Here is a 27,578-nt window from a genome sequence, read left to right as displayed (position 1 = left end):
GCATTTCTTCTTCATATTTCTGTTCAGCATATCTTGTTCTGGGTAAATGTTGGAAAATGCTGCATACTTAGAGGAAAATTGTTCAGATTCTTCATAGCTGGAAAAGGAGAAATTCATTTCATTAATAAATTTGAATAGTAAACAATTAACCTTATTTTTAGAGGCCCTGATCTGGAAGAAAAAAACTCACAGAAATGCAGAGGGAAGAAATGATTTGTAGGAAGTTCAGTTCATTGGAATTCTATTTGTGATTGTTTTGTAGATGATGCAATTGTTGAGCAAGCTTATTGAACAGAACAAAACCTTTAAGTTAATTTTTTGTGAAGTTTGTCCACTGTTGTGGAGTCTGGTTTCTGATGTTACCAGTAAAACAGTCAAACTACTGTGACAAATATTTGATTGTAGATTTTAGGTTTAGCATGATATTTGTAAACAGCTATGCCTTGCTTCTTGCTCTAAAGCTGTATAAATATAGTTTTTGTATTCTACAAATTATACACTAACATTTTACATTCTGCTGGGGTGCAAGCAAGAAATGTATTTGCACAGGTATAAGAAATCAGATGGTTAATGATGCCAACCCTTATTCAAGGATACTTTAACCAAACCTGATCTAGAATTGTTGCTGAAAGAAATGGGTAAAACTAACCTGCTGAGGCGCAGACAGAAGTAACAATTTTCACCCAGTCTGGCCACAGAAAGTGGTTGTAGCTGTGACCAAATGCAAGTCCACGGCTGCAGACCACTTAAAAAAAATAACCGATTGGGTGAAAATCTGAACTGTCATTGCATAAAGGTTCAGATGAAGACCTTTCAAAATGTCTTCTGTAACTTGTGTCTGCCTGCCTGTAGATGTCATTTGTCTGTAGCTGTTCCCAGGGTAGCTGTTTGCTCATGGCGCACAGTTACTTGCCACTCTGTCACCTAGTGGCAAGGCTCTGTAATAGTGGGCTACTGCATGCAGTTTTCCTAGTACAGTTGCAAATCTGCATGCTCTTTTCAGGAATGGACAAAGTTACATTTTAACTACTGGACTTGCCATTTGACTATTTGAAATACAGTGTGTACAAGTGTTCAGAGCACTTCAGTTGCTTTAAAAATGGCTAATGCAATAGAAATCTCTGTTGTGCTGGACGAAGCTGAAACACTAATCAAGTGGTGTAGGCATTTGAATGAACACTTGCACACAATCCCAATTTATTAGTAGTACAGTGGTTGCAAATGCCCATCCTCCCTGCCTCCTTCTAAAGTAACACTCTGTGACACTGGCTACATTGTAGTGCTGCAATCTGAGATGCTGCAAGTCCCTCCCCCTATGAGCATCTGTGCTATAGAAGGCCCAGCTCCTTTCTACAGCCCTAATCTGCAACAGGGCTCCAGAGGGACGCAAAAGCTAAGGCAGCTGTGTTTCTTGCACAGGGCCCTGGCTGCCTTTAAATCCCATAGATGCAGGGCCAGACCTTAGATTACATGCCCCAGGAGAGTCTAGGGCTGGGTGGCACATGGCTGGCTGGGGAATGCGTGGTAACTGCCTGCCTCCTCCCTGGCTGGCTATGCTCCCACTAGCCTTAAATTCTCCTTGGTCATTTAACTGACTGGCCAGGGAGCGAAGGCTCCCAAGGCATGCAGCTACTGGTTGCTTCCCAGCCAGCCACACTCCCCTCAGGCCCAGACTCTCCCAGGGCATTTAAATGGATGGTCAGGGAGCAGAGTCTCGCAGGGTATGCAGCTTTTGGGCATTCCCCAGCTGCCTACGCTCCACACAGCCCCCGAGTTTCCAAGGACAGTGGTTCTCAACCTCTGGCCCACAGACCAAACACAGGCCACAGAGCCATCTCATCTGGCCTGTAGGTACCCCATAAGTCCACAGATTTGATAATGGGGGAGTGGCAGCCACCCTCCCTCACTGCCAAATTCCCAAGCCCCATGTGTCCCCCCTCCCCCTTGCTTCTGGATCAGAGGCCATGCTCCCCCATAGCCGGGCTGCGGCTGGGACACTCCCCCTCTTCCCCTACTGTGGGGCTAGGTTTGCACCAGGCCACACTGCCTTCCCCCCTGTGGGGCTAGTTCAAGCTCCTTTCCCCTGTGTAGCTACGTTGGGCCTGGCTTATCCCATGCACCTCTCCATGAAGCTGAATGTTGCCTGCTGTGCCTGCCCTGGGTGCCAGATCAGGATCACCAACTGGATTCAGTCTGTGAAGGGAATAGGTACTGCCCATCTGGCCTGCCAGGCCAAAAGGTTGGGTACCACTGCCCTAGGGCATTTAAATGACTGACCAGGGAGAGTGCAGAGCTGGGGTGAGCAGCCAGTCAGGGCAGCCTAGCTGCTGCCTTCAACAACCTCCTTCAGCCAGGGGGCCCTGCAGAGCTGCTTGGCTTTAGTACATGGGGCCCCCTGGCTGTGGATCGATGGCGGCACAGCCAGTCTCTATTGGTCCAGCCTGAAGCAATAAATGCATGCACAGTTCACGATTAGTTGGGGCTCCACTGGATTCCACAAAACAGCTGCACTGCAGCCATTTGAATTGAGTACTTGCATCCACCCTTCCAGTGCCCTGTGCAGCTTGCTTCAGCGTATAAAACCAATGCAAGTTGTAGCAGTGTAAACACATTTCCTTCCCAGGCCCTCAGAAATAAATATTTAGCAAAGGCAGAGAACCAATGTAATGTGTTCATAGCATATTGCTGTACTTGGAAAGTAGCGTTTTTCCTTCTTAAATAGGAAGTGCTCAGGGATAACTTGAAGCCATTGCGGTAATTCAGCTTAGAAGTGGGAAGCACACAGATCATTTTGATTCTGCGTTTCAGAGGTGGGTTCAGTGTTGTCTGGGTCTTTTCAAATTAAAAAAAAAAAAAAAAGTTATGAAGGAACACTGCTGTGGAAATCCCAAGCAGCAATTGAAATGGTATGAACACTAAACGAAGATCAAGGATATGTTTCTTAACCCTGCCACACATTTCTTCCTGTGTTTACCAACTAGCTTCACTTACTTTATCATCTCTCTCACTTCATTTTAGGAGTTGTATGCTGTAGTACTGTCAGCATGGAAACATGTCTCTCATCGGTAGTGTTTCCTGATCTTACTCAGTGGCCAAAAATGTACACTGAAGAGGCAAGGGGGGTTTTTTTTGTGTTTTTTATTGGACCAAGTCCATTCTTTCGAGAGGATTCTTTGTTTTCACTTACACATGGAGTAATGCATGTACTTGTGTTCTGTCTGCTATTTAACTCAAGTGGTGTCTACTTTTCACCAAGACCTGAGGAAGGATGGGTTGTGTTAAAGTGCTAGGTAACTTCTCTCTCAGCTATACAGTTGGTCCAATACAAGATATCATTAAAAACCCTCACCCCTTGTACGCTTCCTGGACCATCATGGCTGCAACGACACCCTAAGCCAGAGGTGTGAAATATATGGCCTGCAAGCTGAATCCAGCTGGCCGATTGTTGTGTCCAGCTCACGGGGCTACCTGTGGGTGACTGGAACTGTGTGGGGGAGAGGGAGAAATGGGCAGCCTGCCTAGAATTTGTTTAGATTCATATTCTTTGTGGTTGTGCAGTATCTAGCACAGTGTGGCTCTGATCTCTAGTTAGAGCCTTAAAGTGCTGCTGAAAATGCAAATAATATTTAAACTCTGTTGTGTTTCTCAGTGTGTAGGCTTCTAAGTGTATGCATGAGAGAAGTGTAGTGAGAACTTGCATAGTTCATAAATATTCCACCAAGAAAATAAATGTGTTGCATGTGTGCAAAATGAACTTTCACACAAAGCTTTTTACTACAGCACAAAAGTGCCTGAAAATACTCAATAAACATAAAATCTTCACTAACCCAAACAGCTGAACTGTGTTGTTAGGGGGAGGAGGATGGTAATCAATGGCTGAAGCTTTGCACTGAATAACTCTGCAAACAAGGTTGAAGGTAGCACTTAGCACAGAAGTATTTTTAAATTTCTAAAACTACTACTTTACTTTGTTTGTGTGGACCAGGAAGTACTAGCACACTCCCACTAAAGGTACCTCACAGCGCATTATTTTTTATTGCAGGTGATGCAAGGAATGACCCGTGTCACTCTTGTGGTCACTTCCTTATGTACATTGAAACATGAGTATCAAAGAGGAAAAAGAACTTTAAAATAGGGATGTAATTATTGTTTCAAAATGTATCTGTTTAAATACTTAACTGGTGATAACACATAACTAGTCTCGCTGCGGGGTGTGGAGCCCTGCCCAGGGCTTGCCCTACCCTGATCTGGTTCAGGGAAGGGGCCACAGCTGCTTGTGTAGAACAGTGTAGGGAGCCAGTTGCCCCCAAAAGACCTGCTTGGACACAGCTACTGCTGGGAGCCGCTCTGCAGGGCCTTTGACTGTGGAGGGAGGTGGTGGTTGCAAGATCTACTAGACAGTGTGGGAGATTTTCCAGCCTGCTGCAGCTGCTGGCAGACTGGGAGGGAGGGAGCAGACTAGCTATGGGTACTAGTCTTCCTCCCCCTTCTACTCCACCTCTTTGCTCCTCCCTCCTGCCTACCCTGCCACCTCCCTGTTCTTGAGGCACCATGCTGCTTCCTGCTGCTTCCTTTCCCCATCGGACTGTGCTCTGTACTGAATGTTAACTGGCAATGCGTTACTGGTACAAATATACTTACCATTTAAACATTTAACCTTTCATGTCCCTGTGTTAAAATAGTTGTTTTTTTACTGAGTGCCCCCTTGCAACTTGGTGATTGACCTTCACCAATCTGAGCTTTACTCCATTTCTTGGTTTGATTCAGGTTTCAACTTTGATCTTCCGAGAAATGGTTGGGAATATTCTTATTCCAAACTTATTTTGGAAAAACTTAAAAGATAGTAATATCGGGCTGGAGTGCTTCCGCCCCATATTATTATTGCTACTTACAAACTGCCCATGAAGAATCATGGGGCAAATAAAGCTTTACGGACAGACTGACAAAGGCTTTTATAATATTAGAATTATCATTAGCCACTTTAATATACGAATATTGATGAAATCAACAAGGTGGTTGTCTTTTAAAATTGCTAACGCGTTCTGTTTGAAGCTTGAGGATTCCAGGAGTAGAGTAAATAGCCAGAGGATGCGTGGCAATTTTTCTTTTGTTCAGTGAGGAGAAATTTATGCAGAGGCAAATTTTCTGTTTCCATATGGATATCACTTTATTCATCTCCCGAAGCGGTGGTTGAAATTTAAGAAATGCTACTTCAAATTACATATCGTATGGGTAACATGAATAGATTGCAATTGCTAAAACATAAGCTTTATAAATGCCATATTTTCCCTTGAGAGATGTTTGAGGCTCTGCAATTAAAGAGCAGAAGACCTAGCTTCTCCCCCTGACTCCCCCTGCCCCCCAAAACTAGAGCCTCTCAAGTCAGAAGGTACACTTGGTGAAGTTACTGTCCCAGTAGAATCCTTTAAGTCTTTCAGAGACTTACTGAAATCTCTGTTGTGTAGAACTTTGCTCTCTGAACAGTCTTTGTATATTAATCATTAAGAGTCCCTCTGATTTTTTTCAGATCTGGGAACTTAATTGAGTTCTGGTGAGAACAGATTGCCAACACCCATATGCTAGCTAATTACTGATAAAAACACTTTAGTCCAGATTTCATTGTGTAGACCAAGCTTATTTACCAGGTTGATTTCTTAGTCCATCAGCTGATTTTAATTTATCTAGGGTCTTGTTTTGTGAATTGCTTTAATTGTTCAGAATCATTACTTCTGTAGATTTAATTTAGATTTTTTGATGGAGATTTTTTGATTTGTTTACTTAGAGCAAATACATTGACAGAATAAAAGCAGGGTTGGAGATAAAATGTAACTTTTTAAGATCAAGTGGATTTTTTTGTAATTGTAAGTAGATTTTAGACCCTTTTTCTAATATCTGTTCCATCTGTATTGGGTTATTTTTTTAATAACTTATTCCTCGTGATAATTCCATTATGTACCTGCTTAAAATACTTACGTTTATTTTCTTTCTTCCTTTAGGCTACCAGTACCATCAGCCCTCCAAGATGAGTAACAGTCACCCGCTCCGTCCCTATACTTCCGTGGGTGAAATTGACCATGTTCACATTTTGTCAGAGAATGTCGGTGCTCTAATGAATGGGGAGGAGTACAGTGATGTTACTTTTATTGTAGAAAAGAAACGTTTTCCTGCACATAGAGTAATCCTGGCTGCTAGGTGCAATTATTTCAGGTAAAGTATAGCATCTTGTCAGGCCTACAGAAAGCTTTAATACATATGAACTATACACGGGAAAGTTCATAAAGAAACAGTCTATAATTACCTATCCATTGAACATGACCTTTCTTGTGCAAATGCTTTCCAATGCATCAAAACACTGTGGCCAGCTATAAAAAGATAGAAAAATACCACGTCATCGTAATGTTTTTGACCTTCATTAAATTGGACTTTTGAGTTATTTCACAGATTTAAGAGGAAATAAACTTCACAACATAAAGAGGATGGTGTAAAGGTATTGCTGATGTTCTCTCAAAGTAAAAGTCCAAATAACAGATTTGGGCACAATGTATTGACTTTGTGAAACTGGAGATTTGAAAAGATATCTGCTGTGTTATGAAATAGGAGACTACTATTTGTTTAAACAAGGGGATTGAAATAACCTAAAATTTAGGCCAGTAATGCCAATCTTTTTATCCATTCTTAAAATATATCTAATAAAATTTTGAACAATTGTTCTTTTGTACAAGTATTGTCAGAGGGGCTAAGCTAAAATCTAGATGTGTAGTATACTTGAATTCATTATCTAGTGAAAACATTGTTAACCCTTATCTGATGAAACTGAAAAAGAATCTATGATTTCAGGGCTGTCCTATGCCATGGCCAGAACAAGGGACAGGGGATCCAAACTCCAGAAATCTATCATCAGTTCTGAAATGTCTTTATTTATTGGTAGTGATGTATGAGTAGCAATGAATCTGCCTTAACTCCCAGGCTGAGTTTTCACAGTTACCATTTACATGCAAACTGAACAAATCTGATACAGACAAATAATGGAGATATGATGAACAAGAAACTTTGGCATGCCACTTTGACACACCTATGGTTAGAGAAGAGCTGTAGTTGTATTCAAAAGACGTTTCTATGTCTTACTTGCTAAGCCAATCTTCCTCTGTTTTATGTTGTTTCTTCAAAGATCTGTTAAATGTAATATAATTTATTCTTTTATCTGGCAGTTGGATATGGATAAAATCTAGGATGTTTATTGTATTGGTTTTTATATAATGAAACACCTTTTTGTTAGGGCATACATTTCTTATATTCTCTCTTTCTCTCATTTTCTTTTTGCTTTTTTGCTTTTTTCTTTTAGAGCATTATTATATGGCGGAATGAGAGAATCTCAGCCAGAAGCAGAAATCCCTCTTCAAGATACTACTGCAGAAGCATTTACAATGCTGCTGAAATACATCTATACAGGCCGTGCCACACTAAGAGATGAGAAAGAAGAGGTGCTCCTGGACTTCTTGAGCTTGGCTCATAAATATGGGTTCCCAGAGCTGGAGGATTCCACATCTGAATATCTTTGCACCATACTTAACATTCAGAATGTTTGCATGACATTTGATGTTGCCAGTCTCTATTCACTTCCCAAATTGACTTGTATGTGTTGTATGTTTATGGATAGAAATGCTCAAGAGGTGCTCTCCAGTGAAGGGTTTCTGTCTCTTTCTAAGGTATGTTTTTTTTTTTTTTTTCAAATTCATGTTCTTCTAGCTGTCTTAGTTGTGGTCTCTAACTTCATGATAAAATACTATAGGGACCGAAAATAGAGTAGGCTAAGTTACAGGAAGCTCTTTACTATAGTAAGGTCATTTAGTAGTGAATTTGTTATTGCTGGAGGTATTCAGGGCAAGGTCAGATGAAGAATGAATTATACTTTTATATAATTCTATACAAGTAAGTATTGTGGTACAGGAAGAATGAGAGCACGGGGATTCATTCTGAACCTGCTGTCTGTATCTTCCAGATTTTGACCAATAACAGAAGTTAAATATACCACATTTACTCTCATACCACATATACTCCTTCCCCAAAGATTAGCCCTCCAAAAAAGGGGTGCATGTCATATGGGGGAGCTGATAGATCTTCACTGGAGTGGAAGCATGGAGGAGTAGAAGCAGGGAGATGCCTGGCTACCATAAAACTACCGTTACCCTTCAGGGTCAGAACTGCCTTGTTAACTGCTTTACAGTCACTGTTTTACAGCTGCTGCAGTTAACACTGATCTGTGACTAAAAAAAATTCCTCCCCCCCTTTTGGGAACAAAGTCCACATCCTTTTTGGGGGAATGTGGTATGTGAGAAAATACTGTGTAACCCTAGAAATGCACTGTTAAGGGTAGGAGCAGACAGATTTCCTATTTTTGTAGATGTTTTATTACAAGTTTATGAATTCTGTGTTGCCTTTGAAACCTAATCTGGTTTCTGAAGACTGTCCAAAGAGTACACAGTAAGGTTGGAGGGAGGAAAGTGAAATGTGGTATAACACTTATCTTTGTATTCATTTTCCTATTGGGCCCCCTGTGTGTAGTGATAGCAGCCTGCAGGGTGCTCTGAGTTGTACCCTGTAGTTGCTGTCACTTACATTAACGAGTCAGTCCTATATATGTTAGCTCTGACTTGCACTAGCTGCCAAGTGCCCCAGTAGTTGAAACCATGATAGTTTACCACTGCAGTCTGGGGAAATGTGGTTATGTCCCTTGTCCTCTGCTCACACCGTTTACATGGTCTATTACAAGTAGGTATGGGAACGTGTGTAGGAATGTATGGTAGGCTCCAGGACAGGAGACATCAGGGATCCAGTATCTATCGCTTTCATCCACCTCAGACTTGTTGTCATGAGCTGAGCTTGAAGTAGCAGAAAAAAATTGTGAGAATGTAAATTTGTTTTAAGCTTCCAAAGGATGTTTATAAATGTGCATTAAAATTAGTATCTGAAAACATATCTGAGACCCTTTTATAGTAAAACTATACCAACCTTCTGGCAGTTTTAATAAGAACATCTGTTCTTTGAATAGGTATGAGATTCCTTGCAGAGCTGATTAAATTAGTAGCTGGTTAGGGAAATTTTAATTGGGTCTTCTCCTGATGCTATGCTTTTGACTGTTAGCTACTTCATGTCGTATGTAATATGGCAAGTCTGAATGCATTGGGGTTAACACCAGGGTGAGTGGAAAAAAATCAATGGGGTTAAGTTTCAGGAAGGCAGGCACCAGAGGAAGGAGGTTGGTAAGCAGTAGTGGGGCAGGTGGTGGTGGGGCAAGTGCTAGCAAGGCAGGCACAAAAAGCTAAACAGTGGGTAGATAAAGGGAATGGGTGACAGGGTGAGTCACAGGGAGTAAGTGAGGGAAGGAAAGCAGTTGGGTGCAAAAAGTGATGGTCGGCTGCCTGCCCTGCTACCACTTGCACCCACCTCTTCCCTGCTTTCCCCACCACTTGTCACCCTGCTGCAGATTTCCTGATGCAGCAGGGGGTGTGGGGTGAGAGGGGTGGGATGGGATAAATTTAAGGTGACCCTCCAAAAATTAGATTCTAAACATGGAAAATTAAAACAGCTTTATAATTTTTTGTGTCTGGAGTCTAAGGGGAGGTGGGGGGAAGGTTGCATTAAATCCCAAGTCATCTTGGATTTGGGTAAATAGGGTAATTTTTTATAAAGTGTTTTAATATATTTTAGACATTTAAGATATGTGAAAGGTGGCAAAACCCCTCTCTTGCTCAATATGGAAGTATGTTGTCCAGTAGATTGTGATAATGAAGACATTGTGTCTTGAATCAAAGAAGTGCTAATTAAAGTAACATACTTTTTTTAGGGCACCAGAACAGTTCATCCAGAGGAGCTGTTGCTTATAGTGGTTTCCAGTAAGGAGGCTGGGGTTTTAAAATAAGTATTGAGTCTGCCATATCTTTACGTCATTTGCTTTCTTTGTCAGAGCTTAGTTTTACACATTCCAGAGACTTTTATTATTACAGATGCAATGAAAAATATGTAGTTTATAAAAACAAAGCAGTAAAAAGAACGTAATTCTTGGTATTTCTATAGCTTTAGCAGTCAAAAGGTCTGTTTAATATTAGCTTAATTCTAGAAGTTTATTCTTGGTGTATTTCTCCTTTTTAGGCCGCTCTTCTAAGTATTGTACAGAGAGATTCATTTGCAGCTCCTGAGAAAGATATTTTCCAAGCCTTGATGAACTGGTGTAAACATAACCCCAAGGAAGATCATTCTGAAATCATGCAGGCAGTACGCTTGCCATTGATGAGTCTGACGGAACTATTGAATGTTGTAAGACCTTCTGGCTTACTGTCACCTGATGCTATCTTGGATGCCATTAAAATTCGTTCTGAAAGTCGAGACATGGACCTCAACTACAGGGGCATGTTAAGTGAGTATCAGGGTTTTCTTAATTTGTGTAATTTGTGTGGGAAGGACTTGCATGCTTTTGTTTGGAGCATGTGGTTAATCTGTTCCATGTACTGTGCCAGTTTAAATGAGTGGCGTACTGCTAAATGGGAGAATGTTATACAATGACATACAGGTATGCTAATAAAGATCTTTTGTGCCAATACTGATGGCCAGTTATTAACTGGATGATATAGATCCGATTGCTGATATGCAGCTTGGCAGCTTGGAGAGCAGTGTCCTGCTGGTAAATCTATGGGGGAAAGGGATATGGGGGAGAGAAGGGGGTGTGTGTGGGGGGGAGAGGGGGTTCAGTTTGAGGGTCCCCATGGTGAGGGAGGAATGGGGTTGGGGCAGGGCCAGGCGCTGCACAGCTGGACCGAAACAGGGAAAGGGATGGAGCCACAGGCAGCTCATGCAGGGAGCAGGGGGGGCTGCTGCATGCAGCCCCAGGGGAGGCATTGGGGCACATGCCCCCCAGATCTCTGCACGGGGTAAGGGCGAGCTGCCTGCTGCACTCTCAGGGCTAAGCGCTGCACTGGGCTTTTGGTGGGGGCTGGGTCAGCATGGGGCAGGCAGTAGCAGCTCTAGGTGGGGAGTTACAGGGGACTACAGTGAATTTTGGGGTGGCTGCACCCCCCCCCAGCACTGCCTCTGACCATCCAGCCTCTGTCAGGAAGAGCCTGGTGCAGCCTCCAGCCCTAAGTATGCTGTGGGCAGCCTGCCTGCACATGGGTCTGGGGGGCACATGCCCCCCCATGACTCCCCTGGGGGTGCGTGTAATGGTAGAAGCAGCCCCTGGACGAGCTACAGCTCCATCCTGTGCCATGCCTCGCCCTGGCTGTGCAGCTTTTGCCCCACTCCCCCTCTCATTGTGAAGGCTCGATCTGCACCTCTCCTTCCCTCCCCCACACATCTTCCCCCCCTCACAGACTTACTGGCCTGACACTGCCCTCGAAGCTGCCAGGCTGCACTCCTGCCTGCCTGCATGCTTGCTTGCTGCAGCTGCTCACATGCACACAGCATTTCTTGGCAACATTATCAGCTGCATCAGCCAAAAAAGCCGATTGCCAATAATGTCAATTTTCCTTTGATTGGTGCTGATACGATATGGACCTATGTACTGGTGCACCTCTACAGTGACTGTGGCTGAACCAGGGGTGGCAAAATGGCGGATCCAGCTGGCAGGTGGACTCTGTTTCCCAGCAGCCTCTGCCTGCATGGCTGGCACTGGTTTCCATGGAGACCCCAGTCACAGCTGCACTGTGATAGCACAAGGCTGGGCTTGCCATGGAGACTGGCTCCAGCTACGCTGGCAGGGTGCACAGCAGGGCAGTGCAGGGCAGGGGGATGCTCTGGAGCTGCTGGGATCTTGTAATGGAGCCAGCTTGGTTTGGGGCCAGGGCAGAGCTGCAGTCTGCAAGCCTGCATGCTCTGGGCAGGGACACTCAGGCAGTGGATTGCAGCTCTGCTCAGGCTCATTGCAGTGGTGACAGCCTGGTCTGGAGCAGGGGCACAGCCACAGTCCTCTACTTGCGCACCCCTGTCTGGAGCATGGAGGCTGCAGATTGCAGCTCTGCTCTGGCCCTAAGTTGCCCCTGCTGCAAGATCCCAGCAGCTCGGGAGCAGACCCCTGCCCTGCCCTGCACTGCTACACACCCTGCCAGTGCAGCTGGGGCTGGTCTCCATGGCAACCCCAGTCTTGTCAGTGCAGCTGCAGCTGCACTGATGTCTCCATGGAGACCAGCCCCAGCTATGTGGGGAGGGGCTGCTTGGAAGTGGAGTCCACTGATGGCTAGATGCTGCATGCAGGCTAGACTTTGCCTGTCCCTGGTCTAAACTAATACATACCTACCTGGGATAATGTGAAATTACTTTATATGATGGTGAACTTTTTTATCTGAAGCAAAAAGAGTAATGATCAGTGTAACTAGATTTGAGCTTCCTAACTTGCCTTCTGTTTTTTATGTGAGGTACCACAATAACAAAAAGGAGAACAATGTGTTGACTCCACATATCCCAGTTTAAAGGCACCTGCCTCATTTTAATACTAGCATCATGGTTAAGTATTTCACCTTTTAATTTTACCCACCTTTTAATTTCATATTTGAATCTTCTAATATTATAAAACCTTAGTCTGTCTGTCTGTCCATAATGCTTTATTCGTGCTCTGATTGGCTGTCTCAGCAGCCAGTCAGAGTGCTCTAGCTGGACAGGACAGACAGCGGAGCACTGCCATGACAGTGAGAATTGAGGATTCAGAGGGTGGAGGGGCAGGACCCTCCCACCCCCCTGCTCCTTGGAGGCAGAGGGGGATGGCAGGGATGGAGCCGGGGGGTGAGGCCAACAGCACTGGCCTTGACTCCCCAATCTGTTCTTTGGAGCTAGGGGCTGGAGCACCCGTCCCTTGCGCCCCAACAACAGCTGGCAGGGAGGGGAGGGGAGGAGAGGGGGTGGTTACCGGTAGCCACAGCCACCACCCTTTGGCTGCTGCACCGGGTCTGCAGTTGCCTCACTTGGCCTGGGCTCACCAACACTGTTGCTGGGCCCGCACCTTCCCCTGCAGGGAGCCTGTAGTCTTTGCCCACACCCCCAGTCATTCTTGATGGGCAATTGGCTAGTTTTCTTTCCATATTTTTCTTATCTTCCAGTAGAATAAAAATAAGTCCCTGCTCCCTTGTGTATATAATTTTAAGCATGAAAAATTAAAACATTTTTGTTGTTTTTCCTGTGACAGGAAATTGCCTGCACCATTGTACTAGACTCTGTCACATAAAATGTTAGAGCTGAATTCATAATTGGCCAAGCCTCTTATAATTTAGTGGTGCAGTGTAATAATTACATAACAAATATTTTTCCCTGCAGTTGAGAATAAGGTTGAGTGTTCTTAGGGAATTTGTAGCCTTTTAAATCATACAGAATGAGCTCTTCTTGGAAAACTGCTTTCAACAGCTACATCTTCTATGTCTTCATTTTGGGCATAGACAGATGTAATAATTGTTTCAGTATGAAAGGATACCAAATATAAGCAAATACTGCACACCTGTTTCATCTGCATGATTCTGTAGTGAGAAGAGAGGCAAAACTTCCAGTTTTAATGCTGCTTTATTCAGGGTCAAAATTAAGGTAATTTAGCTCACTTGTATCAATGCTGGATCTGGAGATGTAATGGTTACAGTGTAACTGTAACTGCATGTTCCGGAACCTCAGTTCTCTCTCCTCTTTTAAAGTGTCTGTCTGTGTGTTTGTCCATACCCTTTATAAACCATAAAAGTTGGTCATCTGATTTCGTGGTGCATGAGGTGTTGGGGGGGGGGGGGTGTAAATCCTTCTTTCTTCCTTTCCTCCTTTCTTTCACCAAGTATATCAAAAATAATCATTCTCTTAATAGCACTAAGAACCAGAAGTTTGGAAATCCTGAATGTGACCTGTTGACTTTCCTTGTTAATGTACTTGTGTGATAATTGATAGCATGCACTCAGGCTCATGATTTCTAACTTGTTAAAAATGAAGTTTTAGTACAAAGACATGGGAAATCGATCCCTAGTTAAGACTTGGGAGGTTTTTTTACATGTACTGAAACTAGGAGGCTGCCTGTAATTGTGGCAGCAGTATTTTAGCTTGTTGTTTCTGCTGTCATGTTCACAGGACAGTTAAAATGTTGACATTCAAAATTTGTGTTCTTTACTTCTTGAATTTACCATCACACGGAGATGAATGGGAAAGCCATGCATCTGAAAGCTATAGTCAAGTCCTCATAAGCACCAAGGCGACAACATTATCATTTAGCATTCAAATCATATTTTCAAGGTTTTAAAGAAGCCTCTTCTTGAAAATGCTAATAATTTTTATAAAGCGTTTTAATCCTATATTGTTTTACTAATGGAAAGCCAAGGATCATTATCTCCAGGTTTTTAAAATAAAAGATTAGGCACAATTCTGTGGCAAAAATAGGGAATCCATTGCTATTAATTTGACACATTAGAGAAGCCCTACTTAGGAGCACCAATTCAGAACCCACAAAGATAATAGAACTGTTAACTTCGGTGGGCTTTGGACAAGGCTCATGTAAAATTGATGCAACCTAGAGGGTTGCATAGCCATCAGACACTTCACAAATTATGTAATAGGAATATAAGTGATAAGTAATACTTTCTTCTTTTAGTACCAGGTGAAAACATTGCCACTATGAAATATGGAGCCCAAGTTGTGAAAGGAGAGCTGAAATCTGCTTTGTTAGATGGAGACACACAGAACTACGACTTGGATCATGGTTTTTCTCGACACCCAATTGATGATGACTGCCGTTCTGGCATTGAAATTAAATTGGGTCAGCCCTCAATAATCAACCACGTACGAATACTACTGTGGGACAGAGATAGCCGGTAGGTGATGAGTGACACTTATTTGAAGGGAAATAAATATGGTTTGTACTCTGCCTGCTCTAATACTAGGATTAAATTCATAATAAATGGGCATTTAGTAGAAGTTGCTTGGTTTCAGTGTCATGTTTGAGGTTGGGGATTATTTAGGTATGACTGTATTTAATGTATGATATTTCAGTAGGCTTTTATATATCTGGAAGTGATCTGTTTTTCAATATTTTAGGTCTTTGCCCATAGTTAAATATTTAATTCAGTTTGTATTACTAATAACAGTTTATTATTAGAACAGTGTTAAGTGCCCAATTGACTTCTCACCTTACACAGTCTACTTTTTTACTTCAATTCTGACGGTGATTCTAGGCTGACCAGTTTCAATTTCTGGTTCTCTGACAAGGACACAAGGATGTTTGAACAAGCTCTTTTCATGAAGTTATTTCGTTCTAATGAAAACTAGGTTTGAAACCATAAGTGAGGTGATAAAATCGTCCAGTGATAATAACAGTCTTCACTTTATTAGAAACCTGTTAACAAGGAGAATTGTGATGCTTCAGTGGTTGCTAGCCATGTAATTAATAGAAGCACTCCAGTCCACATAGTTTTATTCTCTGTTATTTTCAGTTTTTAAAGAACTCCTAAAACAACACTTCACAGTCTTTTTGCATTGTTGACCTCACTTCAGGACTTGTAAACCTACTTCTAATGTAGGCCAAAGTGCTATAATTAAATATTCATGGGCATGTGACCTGATTTGGGGTCCTGACTCCACAGTTTGGGTACTGCTGTCTTGGAGAAAGCAATTGCATACTGTGTGAACAGTTGAGCGACAATTTTTAACTTAAGGGATTATAAACTTTTTTGCTTCTATTACCACAAATACTTTTTCCCAGCAAGTTATCAAGTGAGTTTTTGCAGTTTAGTAGTCAGTTCTCTAAATCATGCAGGTATTTGTGAATGGCTTTTTTCTGTTAAGGAAGAACAAAAAAACTTATTTATGTCCCCTTCCTGCAAATGATTTGTGTAGTATGCAAGAATTATTTTAAATACTCAAAGGCAGACATTCAAAAAGCCTGAACTTGAATGTCATAGATTTCATAGATGTTAGGGGTGGAAGGGACTTCGGAAGATCATCGAGCTCAGCCCCCAGGGGCAGGAAGTCAGCTGGGGTCATAGGATCCCAGAAAGATAAGTGTCCAGATGTTTTTTAAAAGAGTCCAGAGTAGGTGATTGCACCACCTCTGGAGGGATCTAGTCCAGGCCTTGAGGGCTTGGACAATAAACAAGTTTCTCCTTATGTCCAACCTAAAATGGTCTTGGAGGAGTTTGTGATTGCTGGACATTGTTATCCCTTGGGGCGCTCTGGTGAACAGGTGTTCTCCTAGATCCTGATGCACATCCATTACATACTTATAGGCAGCCACCAGGTCACCTCTGAGCCTATGCTTTTCCAGGCTGAAGAGTCCCATGGCTCCCAGCCTCTCTTCATAAGGCCTTTTCCCCTGCCCTCTGATCATGTGCGTGGCTGTCCTCTGGACCCTCTCAACCCTTGAATTTAATTCTTGAATTGAACTGATTCAATCTTTGCAGGTTAGTCTAACCTGGCTAGACTTAACCAGTTTGTAGCCACACAGACATTCTCTCTGGACTAAGGAAATGCTGGCTATGCCTGCACTGGCTCAGGCTAAAAGCCGGGGGGAGGGCAGGGGTGGTGCTAGAGCAGCCCTCCCTTCCCTTGCACATTGCTGAACTGAGGGGGTGGGGCGTAGCCAAGCCCTGGCAGGACCTCTGATTAGGGAGATCTGCCTGTACCATCCCAGGCTTTTTCCCACTGGCTGCTCAAGGGGTGGGAGTATTGCCAGCCCCCTGCTAGCACTCTGAGGCAAGGGGGTTGTGCAGTGCATGCATCTATTGATGATATGGATCTTTCCAATCTTCCTCTCCCTGCTGCTTTATACCGTCTGCAGCAAACTGACAGGCAAGCAAGCCAGCAGGGGGCTAATAATAATGTTTATCACCCCATCAGCAAAACAGTAGCCTACCAGCTAACCTGTTGATTAGCTCCAACAAGCCCTAAGTGCTGTTCTGTCTGCCTGTCCCAGTGAAATTGGAGACACTCACACAGACGCCTCTTGACATTAGCTAGCATACCAGATGCCTAGGGCTTGTGGGGCTGGAGTCAGTGCTGTGGGAGATGGGGGGGCAGGGGGAAGAATCCCTGCTTCAGCAGTGAGAGAGAAGCCAGGCAGACCCTGCTGTAGCTGCAGTCTCTGTCGGAGCTCTGGCCAGAAAGCAGAAAGGAGGGGCCTGCTGCTGCAAAGCAAAGTGCTCTGCCCAGCCCAGAGAACATGCCAAGATCCAGGGAGAGTCTGGTTTATTTTAAACCAACAAAGGATCTGGGACAGACATTGCATAAACCGGTTTGACCCAAATCCGTTAAGTCTGATACTACATTCAACCAGGTTTATCTCAAACTGGTTCCAGCCATTTTCAAACTGGTTTATGTGTACTGAACACTGGTTCTGTTCCAGGTTTAAACCAGTTTCTGATCACTTAAACCAGTTTATGTGTAAAGTCTGTCCCTTTCCCAAAGGTTTAACAGTTTACAATGACTAATTTGTCATCCTATTCCTGGATTATTTTTAACCAACTTGCTTTATTTCAGAAGAGGAAATTCTTCCAAGTAATATGAAAACTCATAATATCAACTGCAGTTATTGTTTTGTCAAAGCAACATACATTGATTCTTTTTTTTCCCCTTCTAATTCAGGCCTGTCCAACTTTAAAGTGGCTGGGGGCTGCATTTCCACCTGCTGCACTAATACACATGGCTCCCTGGCAGTCTCTCCACTTCCAATGTACTATGTTTGCGCAGGTGGCACCTCCACCTCCGGTCCCTAGCTTCAGGCTCCCCCAGTGGCACAGGCTGCAGGAGCAGGAAGTAAAATTCAGGGAAAGGATGGAGAGCTTAGAAAACCCAGCTGAAGCAGCAGCTGGAAAGATGAGGGGAGTGGTAGCTAGGTGGCCTCCCTAAGAGTCACACATTAATTCCTTGCAGGCCACATGTGGCCTGCAGGCTGCCAGTTAGGCAGCCCTGTTTTAACTAAAAATGTTTTAATTTTTATGGTCAGACTAAAGTTAACTCAAAGCTATGTAAGTATATGCTTCTCCTGCCCCCCCCCCCGGAAACATTGAACTATATTATATTTTAAAGCTAATAAAGGCAAGTACTTTGCATAATTAATGTAGTCAACTACTTGTCACAAGAGATCAACCAACCAAATCAAGAGCTGGTAGAATTCAGAAAAATTAGATAGTTACATGGATAATGAAGCAATCTATGGCTACGTTAAAGAAGATTATAATATTTCTTCCTGTATTCCAAGGTGCAAGTCCACTACTTAACTGCCTGAAACTAGCAAGAATCTTCTTGTTTACGGCACTTCGTCCCAAAATTACTTTCCACTAGGTCTTTTCCCCTTTCAAGTTTTTGGCAGGAACCAGCATTGGTCCAGATTGACTTGCCACCTGGTTTGATCTAATCTTCATTTAAGAAATATTCAGGTTAGAATTATTTAAGATCTTACCCCTACACTTCCCTTTCAGCTCTCTTTAAAGTTCTTTTTGCTTTTCTGGGAAAAGCTAGATGTTTGATTTCCAGTCTGTATTTCCCCACTGGCAAGTTACTTAACCTCTGTCTCAGTTTATGCATGGCAGTTTTCACCCCTATAACCCAGTTGTCTGAAGCCATAACCCAAAAGCTAGAGATTAGTCAGTTATCCATTGATCATCTTGGATGGTGCAGTACCTTACTGTTAGTTGAGCATGTGGTAGCAACTGCAGAGGCATGTTGTGCTATTCTGCAGGATACCACTGTAAACTTATACTCCCTCCCTTCCCACCTCCACCCCTTGGCTTTCCTTCTCTTTTAAACTACCAAAAATGTTGACCGTGCGAGTGTCTGTTTTACAGACATGAAAAAAATGTAGCTGTGTGTTTTACCCACACATGAACCTTGTGCATAAATATTAGTATGGGTAACTGTCCACATTGCCCTTGCAAAAGGGAAGTTATTCTTCTGAAAATATAGGTCATTTTGTTATTGATGTTGTCATCAGCCCATATTTATAAGGTGAATTTTCCTTTTTACCTGGTCTCCTCGAATGAACAAATAAGAGCACAGGTAAATGGAGCATCTCTGCAGTATCAGAAAGTACAGATGGTGTTAGCCTCCCTAACTTCTCACCATTTGGTTCTCCCATTCCTTCATTTTACAGAGAAAAGGGAACAGCAACTGCTTTATCCAAGCTGTGAATAATTTTAGTGGGGTGTCATAGGGTCACCACGTGATGCAGCTGCTCTGCAATGGGCTTCCTAATGCCCATTGCAGAGCTTCTACACTATGCAGAATTTCTAGGAACTGCACAATGCATATTTAGTTGTTGAGGTCTTTAAAGCTCATAAAACATTGATGTGGTAGGGTCCTCAAACTTTCTGGATGGATAAACTACTCTTTGCTATGGACAGGATTTTCAAAAGCATCAAACTCTTTTCAGGCTTTTGCAAACCTCATCATCCTACATGACTACCACTTTAAGTCCCTCTCTGCCTCACCCCTTCTCAAAAAGCTGAAAACACCAATATTAACAAGACTAGCCGCTTAAACCAAATTAGAAGCTTTTGGGTTGGAAGGTGAGGTGAAAACTGGAAGCTCATACCGTAGTTTTTGCGAAGTGGTGGAAGTTCTGACTGGTCCTCTTCAGAGCCTTGTCTTGTGAAGATTGCCACCTATGGTAAGAGAGCTTGTTGATAACTCACAGTAAAGCCTTCTTGAAGAGAATGCAGGGTTTGGCCTGAAGGGCAGCTTGAGTTCCCACATCTTTTGGAGAGAAACTCTGGTAGAAATGGACTGATGTTGGCTCTGAGAAAAATATTCTTACTTTGAGAGAGCCCTTCACCAGCTATCATGACCCATGTGTTTAGTGACCAAAGGTCTAGGAGCCACAGTGAAAAGGAAATAAGAGTCTAAGGCTCTTAGAGTCCAAAGACAAGTCCAGTAACCATGCTTCAAAGGTATGCGGATTAAAGGTATTGTATCTAAGGGAAATGGGCTGCTCTTTGCTTGGTAAGCTCTAATCTGGCATAATCGTGAGGATCTTCTCTTAGTAAAGGTTTACCAAGATGATAATATGCCTCAACTCCATTCCAGTCTGTGAAAGTTGTATTTCTCTGCAAAAGGATTATAACTTTGAAGTAAACTGGGGACCCTGAAGTACCTTCCTGAGCTAAACAAATCTGAGAGGGATCTTGGAGTTTTCCTATTCTGCTAAAGGTGAGGGAACCTACTTCCTTTTCTCCCTTGCCTGAGCTTCTGTCAGATGGGTGTGAAGTTGACTGTTTTCCAATCTGCACCCCCTTTCCTCACCCGCTCCCAGCCCCCAGATCAAGGTTTTGCTTTTCAATTCTAATGTAGCAGTGTAGTGCCAAAGGTCTAGTAGGGAGGGCTTCTGGAAGAAGTGAGCCCAGGATAGTTCTAAAACCAAGTAGGGCTAGCTTGGGTTTTCCTCCCTGCAAATGCGAGATTTCTAAACTGGGCAAATGGGGCCATGACAGTGTTGTTTGTGGTGGTAATTTTGGTTTTTGAATGTCTGATGGATAACTACAGGCATGTTTGATAATGAGAGTCTGTAAAAAAAAAAAAAAAAAAAAAAAAAAAAAAAAAAAAAAAACACCCTGAGGAGAAGAGTGATAGAGACAATACATAGTTTCATAGTTAGTAGGGTTGGAAGGGACCTGAGCAGCTCATCGAGTTCAACTGCCTGCTGTGGCAGGAAAGAGTACTGGGGTCAAACGACCCCAGCAAGGTGTTCATCTAGTCTCCTCTTAAAGACCCCCAGGGTAGGAGTCAGCACCACTTCACTTGGAAGTTGGCTCCAGATCCTAGCCACCTTGACAGTGAAGTAGCGCCTCCTGATTACCTAGCCTAAATCTACCCTCTGCCAGCTTGTGACCGTTATTCCTAGTCACTCCTGGTAGTGCTTGGGGGAACAGGGACTCCCTCAATGCCTGCTGGTCCCCTCTGACTAGTTTGTACAGGCCACTAGATTCCCCCTAAGCCTTCTCTTGTGGAGGCTGAACAGGTTCAGGTCCCGTAGCCTGTCCTCGTAGGGCCTGCCCTGCTGCCCCCTGACCAGGCGAATGGCCCTCATCTGGACCCTCTCCATGTTGTCCACATCCCTCTTGAAGTGCGGCACCCAGAACTGGAAGCAGTACTCCAGCTGCGGCCTGACCAGTGCCGCATAGAGGGGGAGTATCACCTCCTTGGACCTGCTTGAGATGCATCTGTGGATGCATGACAAGGTGCGATTGGCTTTCCTGACTGCATCCCCACACTGCCGGCCCATATTCATCTTGGCATCAATGATGTCTCCAAGATCCTTTTCTGCCTCTGCACTGCTGAGAAGGGAGTTCCCCAACCTGTAGGTATGGTGCTGGTTCTTCTTCCCCATGTGCATCACCTTGCATTTGTCAGTGTTGAATCCCATCCTATTCTCATCCGCCCACCCCTGTAACCTGTCTAGGTCTGATTGTAGCCTATTCCTTCCTTCTAGCGTGCCCACATCCCTCCACATCTTAGTGTCATCAGCAAATTTGAATAGGGTGCTTTTTACCCCCTCGTCCAAGTTGCTGATGAAGATGTTGAACAGTGCAGGCCCGAGGACGGAGCCCTGCGGAACCCTGCTGCCCACGTCCCTCCAGGTCGAAAATGACCTGTCCACCACCACTCTCTGGGAGCAGCCCTCCAGGCAGTTGGTGACCCATTTGACTGTGTAGGTGTCGACACCGCACTCCCCTAGTTTCTTGATGAGAACAGGGTGAGAGACAGTGTCGAAGGCCTTTTGAAAGTTCAGGAAAACTATGTCCACTGCTATCCCTGCATCTAAGGATTTGGTGACCTGGTCATAAAAGGCCACCAAGTTGGTCTGACAGGACCTGCCTCTAATGAACCCATGTTGGTTGCCCCTAAGCATAATCTCCCCTGCTGGCCCCTCGTGGACATGTGCCAAAATAATTCTCTCAAAAAGCTTGCCCAGGATTGAGGTAAGACTAACTGGTCTACAGTTTCCTGGGTCCTCCTTCCTCCCCTTTTTTGAAGATGGGAACCACATTGGCCCTCTTCCAGTCCTCTGGCAGCACACCAGAGCACCACGAGTGCTCATAAAGCCGTGCCAGGGGTCCCGCAATGACCTCAGCTAATTCCCTCAATACTCTAGGGTAGAGATCGTCCGGACCAGCTGATCTGAATACATCCAGTCCCTCCAGAAGTTGTCTAACTAGTTCCTCACTAACCCTTGGCCCAGGTGCGACTCCACTGGAGTCTAAGGGGGGCCCAGAGTCGGGGTGGCTGTTCTGGTCCCAGCTCAGGAAAATGGAGGAAAAGAAATAGTTAAATAGGTTAGCTTTGTTGTCTGGTGTGACGACCAAATTTCCTAGCATGTCTTGCAGGGGCCCCGCGTTACCCGGAACCTTCTTTTTGCCCCCTGTGTATCTAAAAAAAGACTTATTGTTGTCCTTGATTGGGGAAGCTAGTCCCAGTTCCATCTCCGCCTTGGCCTTCCTTAGTGCCCCCCTGAGCAACCGCAGTATAATCCTCCCTGGTGATGACCCCTCCCTTCCATAGGGTAGGCACCTCCCTTTTAGCTAGGAGACATTCCTGGATGCTTTTGGTGAGCCATGGGGGCTTTTGCGCCCTCCTGCTCCCTTTCATCCATGTTGGGATTACTTCCCTTTGGGCTTGGAAGATCACCTCCTTAAGGAGCGACCACTCTTCTTGAACACCTGGCTCCCCTCCCCTCTGGGACTTCAGTGCTTCCCTGACTATTCTCCTTAGCTCATTGAAGTCCGCCCTCCTGAAATCTTGGGCTGCTGCCTTGCTGTAGGCCTTTGCTGGATGGTGAATTCCAGCAGGCAATGATCACTGTTGCCCAAGTGGTCAAGCACCTTCAGCCTCCTCACTAGGTCATCGCTGGTAGCCAGCACCAGGTCCAACAAGGCATCTCCCCTGGTGGGGCTGTGCACCTCCTGGGTTAGATGGAGGTCCTGCATTTTGGCTAGGAACCTACGTGAGCGGTCAGACTTGGCTGATTGCTCTTCCCAGCAGATGTCTGAAAAGTTCAGGTCACCCATCATGACCACGTCCTTTGACCTAACTGCCTCCGTGAGCTGACTTAAGAATTCCCGGTCTAGCTCTTCCCCTTGGTTGGGTGGTCTGTAGTAGACCCCCACCATTAAATCTCTTTCTCCTCGACTGCCTTGTATTCTAACCCAAAGCACTTCAGAGTTCCCCTCCTCTGACTCTTTGCTAATTGATGAGGATGTGTATTAATGTAGAGCGCCACACCCCCACCTTTCCTCCCCGTCCTGTCCCTCCTGTACAGCCTATAGCCCCTTGATATTCACTGCCCAGCCATGCGTTGGGTCCCACCACGTTTCAGTGAACCCCACTATGTCTGGGTTGGTGTCAGCTAGCAGGAGAGTAAGTTCCTCTTGCTTTGTTTCCCATACTACGAGGGATGTGTAGAGGCATTTGAGGCCTCCTGTGGATGTGTGCACTGGCCCCCTACTTTCAGCATTGCCCTGGCCCCTGTTGCTTACTTGTGTATAAGTTCTGCTCATGGGTCTAGGATGGGCTGTACTTGTGGGTGTTGCTTGGTTTGGCAGTCCAAGGCTTCCTCTGCCCTCGTCTTCCCCTTCCTCCAACGAGCCTAGTTTAAAGCCCGCCGGAGGAGATCCGTCAACCTAGAAGAAAATACACGCCCACCTTTAGGGGAATGGTGGAGTCCATCCCATCTGAGCATGTCTCTTGTCGTGATGTGCAGGTCGTTATCAAGGAAGCCAAAGCCCGCCTTGAGACACCATTCCCGAAGCCACCAGTTGGTCTCTGCGATGCACGTCACATGCTGTCTTCTATGTCCGCTCACTGGTAGGACAGAAGAGAAAACCACCTGTGCACCTACCTCCTTCAGCACGCCTCCCAGAGCATGGTAGTCCACCATCAGGTGATCAGGGCTTCTCCTGGCCGCATCATTAGTACCCACATGGATTAGGACCACAGGGTAGTAATCGGTGGGCTGGATCATCTCCTTCACGTCCTGAATCTTTGCTCCGGGTAGGCAGTAGACCTCGTGTGTTGAGGGGTCCTGGCGACAGATGGGGCCCTCTCTACCTCTCAGGATGGAGTCGCTTATGACGATCACTCAACACTCTTTCTTCCGGGACTGCTTAGCTCCTTCAGCCTGCTCAGATCATGGAGAGTATGGAGTTGCCTCCTCTTCGGTTGCCTCCTTCTCCTCCAGAGTTTCCAGGGCCTTGTTACCTGTTGTCCAGCTGGACTGGAGGAAGTGGTACTGTTGTATTGTGAGCAGCCCTGGTACTGGAGGTGACCGTCTGCCACTCTGCAGTGGAGGGCACTTCCCGAGGTGCTTCTTCCTTGCGTGTGTGGCCCTGGAGGGAAAGGATATAGCCATCAGTTTCATCCTCCGGCTCCCTTATTCCCCTCAGCCTGCTAACCTCCTTCTGGAGCTCCGTCACCTGTGCCTCGGGCCCCAAGGCAGGTGCCTGCAGGACGGGTGTGGGGGTCCCCAATCCCAGACCCCCCGGGCCTTGCTGGGCTGCTCCTGCAGGCCAGGGGGTGGGGAGCTGCCACCCCCCCCATGGGCTCTGTCTGGGTGGAGGCCTCAGACAAGCCCCAGGTAGGCTGTGCCCCCTGGGCAGGGGCCCTGGCAGCACTCTGTGTTGACACCATCATAGGAGTTGTTGCTTGTTTATGGCTTAGTGCAGTGCCTTTGCCATGCCCTAGCAGGAGTCTCCCTGTTTGTGCGGCGTGGCTCAGGAGCACGGCTCCCTAGCGGCTCAGCTAAGAGGGATCCGGGGGGCTTCCCCTCCGGATCTGGTTCAGCTGTGTCCGATCCCTCTGCCTACTTACCTTAGGGGGAATCAGCTGCTGCTGCCCCTGCTGCTGGCTCCGCTGCTGCTGCGTCCGCGTCCACCTCCACCTCGGGTCAGGTAAGGTGGCACACGTGTGTGTGGGACACGTGTGCCTGGATCCCTCCTGTCCTCCCTGCTCCTGGCTCCCGAGTGCAATGAAAACGGAGATCATGATACAAAGCAAGTTTGCCTTCTCTGGTGAAGATTTTGAGACTGGCATTTATGATCTGCTAAATCTCTTCCTATTTTCCTTGTTGTTGTGGCTATAGAAATAACTGCAGTGTTGGTCTTAAATTTAGCCTGTGCTAGAGGAATACAAATTATTTCTTTATGGCTTAGGCATGTACAGTGCCTGAATTTAGTGTCTCATCATATCTTTTCTGGGAAGATGGTCTCATCTTATTACTGGGGATTGTGAATTTGGACACTTTAAATAGTTTTGAAATTAACTTAAACATGATTACACGTGCATTTATTTTCAAAGCTAGTTTGAAACATTGACATCCTTATAGCTGACTAGATACGGGCATGCATGCAAAAATTCTTTTTTTTTTAACTTGGGTACTAATATCAAGAAAGCATTGTGTGAAGTTAGAATCCATATATTTGCTGCTTTTATTCTAACTGTTATTTCTGACAATTCAAAGGTCATATTCCTACTACATTGAGGTATCCATGGATGAACTAGACTGGATCCGTGTGATCGATCACTCAAAATATCTTTGTCGATCTTGGCAGAAGCTGTACTTTCCAGCCCGTGTCTGCAGGTTAGTTCACATATTAATATCTTCTAATAATACAGACATTTAAGTGGATAATGATTGCTAATGACTTAAGAAGTTGTAGAAGTCTTTTACCACTAAAAATCAAATTAATTCTTTATATGCTTTGGTATGTAACTAGTTGCTGAATTCAACTTTGAAAACATTGTTGCTTTTCTCTCAAATTACATTGAAAGCAAAGTTTAATAATTGTTTACATATTTTCTTTTTCTCTGATTTTTTTGTAGTCTAATAAAGTTATGCTCCTGATGGCTTTTTTCACTCAATAAAAGTGGCCTGCAGCAGCTGTGTATTCACTGAGAAGTTTAAAATGCTTTAAAAAGTTTGATGCACATTGTAAACCTATTTTTATAGATTTTCTGTAGCTACAATATAACGATGTAATTGAATGTCTAGTTAGGAGACCAGGCAAGAATTAGGATTAAATAAAAACAAACATTTTAGAAATGGATTACCCTTCTCAATTAGCAGAGATATAAAAAATAGGTTTATTTATATGATTAACAATTGTGTGAAAAGGCGGGGGAATAATGCTATTATACAACAAACTTTAAAGTAAACATAGCTGAAAAAAGCTTTGTCCCTTCTTAAAGGCCTTTTATGCTCTTCAGATAGACTATACAGCCAGGAATGCAAAGGTCATAGGGCAGAAAGAAAGAGAAAAAAGCAAGAGTTTCCACAACAGAGGTGGAGGGTACCCCACACCCAGCCTATTCTATAGCTTTGTAGTTGGGGCACTTGCTTAGAAAGTGGGAGGTATGGATTTGAATCTCTTCAGGCTAGAGGAGAGGCTAGAACCCAGATCTTTCACTTCCAGAGCAAGTATGCTAACCTCTAAGCCAAGGCTGTTCAACACGTGGCCTCCCAGCTGACCTTAGGAAAATGGCACCCTGGACTGACTTGTGTTTTGGTGCTGCCCCCCACAAGTCAGTGACACTGATACAGTCATGGGGCACAGTGCAGCATATAGGTGGAGCAGCATGGTGTACCAGGCAGATGGGTGAGCAGACACTGCTGCTGCTGTGCAGGAGCAAGGTGAGTGGATGGGAGTAGGCACTATCCCATCTGTGCTTACCCAACCTGGCTCCTCCTGAGCAGCGGCTGAGAGTGGGCTAGGCTGGGCACTACTCCTGCCTGGGCCAGGGAGAGAATGCTGCTGTGAGCATGGGCTGATCGTGTGTGTGTGTGTGTTTGTCAACCCCTGATCACTGCTTCCCAGGCAATCGCCCACATTGCCCACCCCTAAGGCCAGCTCTGTGTGGCCTGTAAGCCACATGTGGCCTGTGAGGGATTAAATTGTAGCACCTGGGATCTTGTCTGGTTGCCACCCCGCTTCCCCCTTCCTTTTCCTCCATTGTTCTGGCTGCAAGAGCAGCCTAAGTCTCCAGGATTCCCTTCCTTCTTTTAGTTTCCACTTTCTGCCCTGTCCTAGTGTGATGCTGCACAGGGAGCTGGGAGTGAGCCCTAGGCCATGCAGTGTGGCAATGGATGGAGGGTGGTATCTGCATAGGTGTATGGTGTAGTGATGGAGGGGGAGCCCTGCTGGGATGGTTCATGGGACATTCAGTTCCCATTTGTTTAGAGGTTGGGCAGGCATACAATAAGCTATTGTAATAAAAGCTGGAGACTATCACGCACAGCCTCATTTTCAAGCACGAGTTTCCCTGAGTATTGTGCTTTGTACTGAATTTAGTGGTATTGGTGTGCTTTATCATCTACCAGTCATACCTCCTTGGGGACTTGGCAGAGTATAGATGCTTTTCAGCCTTGATCTGAAGCACAAAACTTTCAGGTTGTGGACACACACAACAGTTGAACTGTTCCCAGATGTTACTGATGGGGAACAGGGTCACAATTATGTATAAAGTGCTGTGGCATCAACACTAGCGAGTGAGAATGAGCATCCAGCCCAGCATGCCCTTGCAGTGGGTGAATGGGTGTGGGGAGTGCTTGCACCTATACTTTGAGAATTTTACAGGGTAGATGATCTGTGACTGAA

The 27,578-nt window shown here is 44.9% G+C and overlaps 1 protein-coding gene across 2 annotated transcripts in view; it reads left to right on the top strand.

Annotated features, from left to right (window-relative positions):
- BTBD9 (BTB domain containing 9) overlaps positions 1-27,578 on the top strand; it is a 276,523-nt gene that overhangs the window by 10,320 nt on the left and 238,625 nt on the right. For both annotated transcript variants that reach the window (XM_090046617.1, XM_090046626.1), the window contains exons 2-6: positions 5,997-6,207; positions 7,343-7,706; positions 10,150-10,414; positions 14,597-14,816; positions 25,445-25,564. In XM_090046617.1, coding sequence (XP_089902743.1) covers positions 6,023-6,207; positions 7,343-7,706; positions 10,150-10,414; positions 14,597-14,816; positions 25,445-25,564 — 1,154 coding nt within the window. In that variant the 5' untranslated portion in view covers positions 5,997-6,022. The remainder of the gene's footprint in view (positions 1-5,996; positions 6,208-7,342; positions 7,707-10,149; positions 10,415-14,596; positions 14,817-25,444; positions 25,565-27,578) is intronic.

The sequence above is a fragment of the Crocodylus siamensis genome, chromosome 1, assembly GCF_052110815.1.
Source record: "Crocodylus siamensis isolate JL-2025a chromosome 1, ASM5211081v1, whole genome shotgun sequence".
Taxonomy (NCBI): Eukaryota; Metazoa; Chordata; order Crocodylia; family Crocodylidae; genus Crocodylus; species Crocodylus siamensis.
This window is presented reverse-complemented; position numbering and strand designations above follow the sequence as displayed.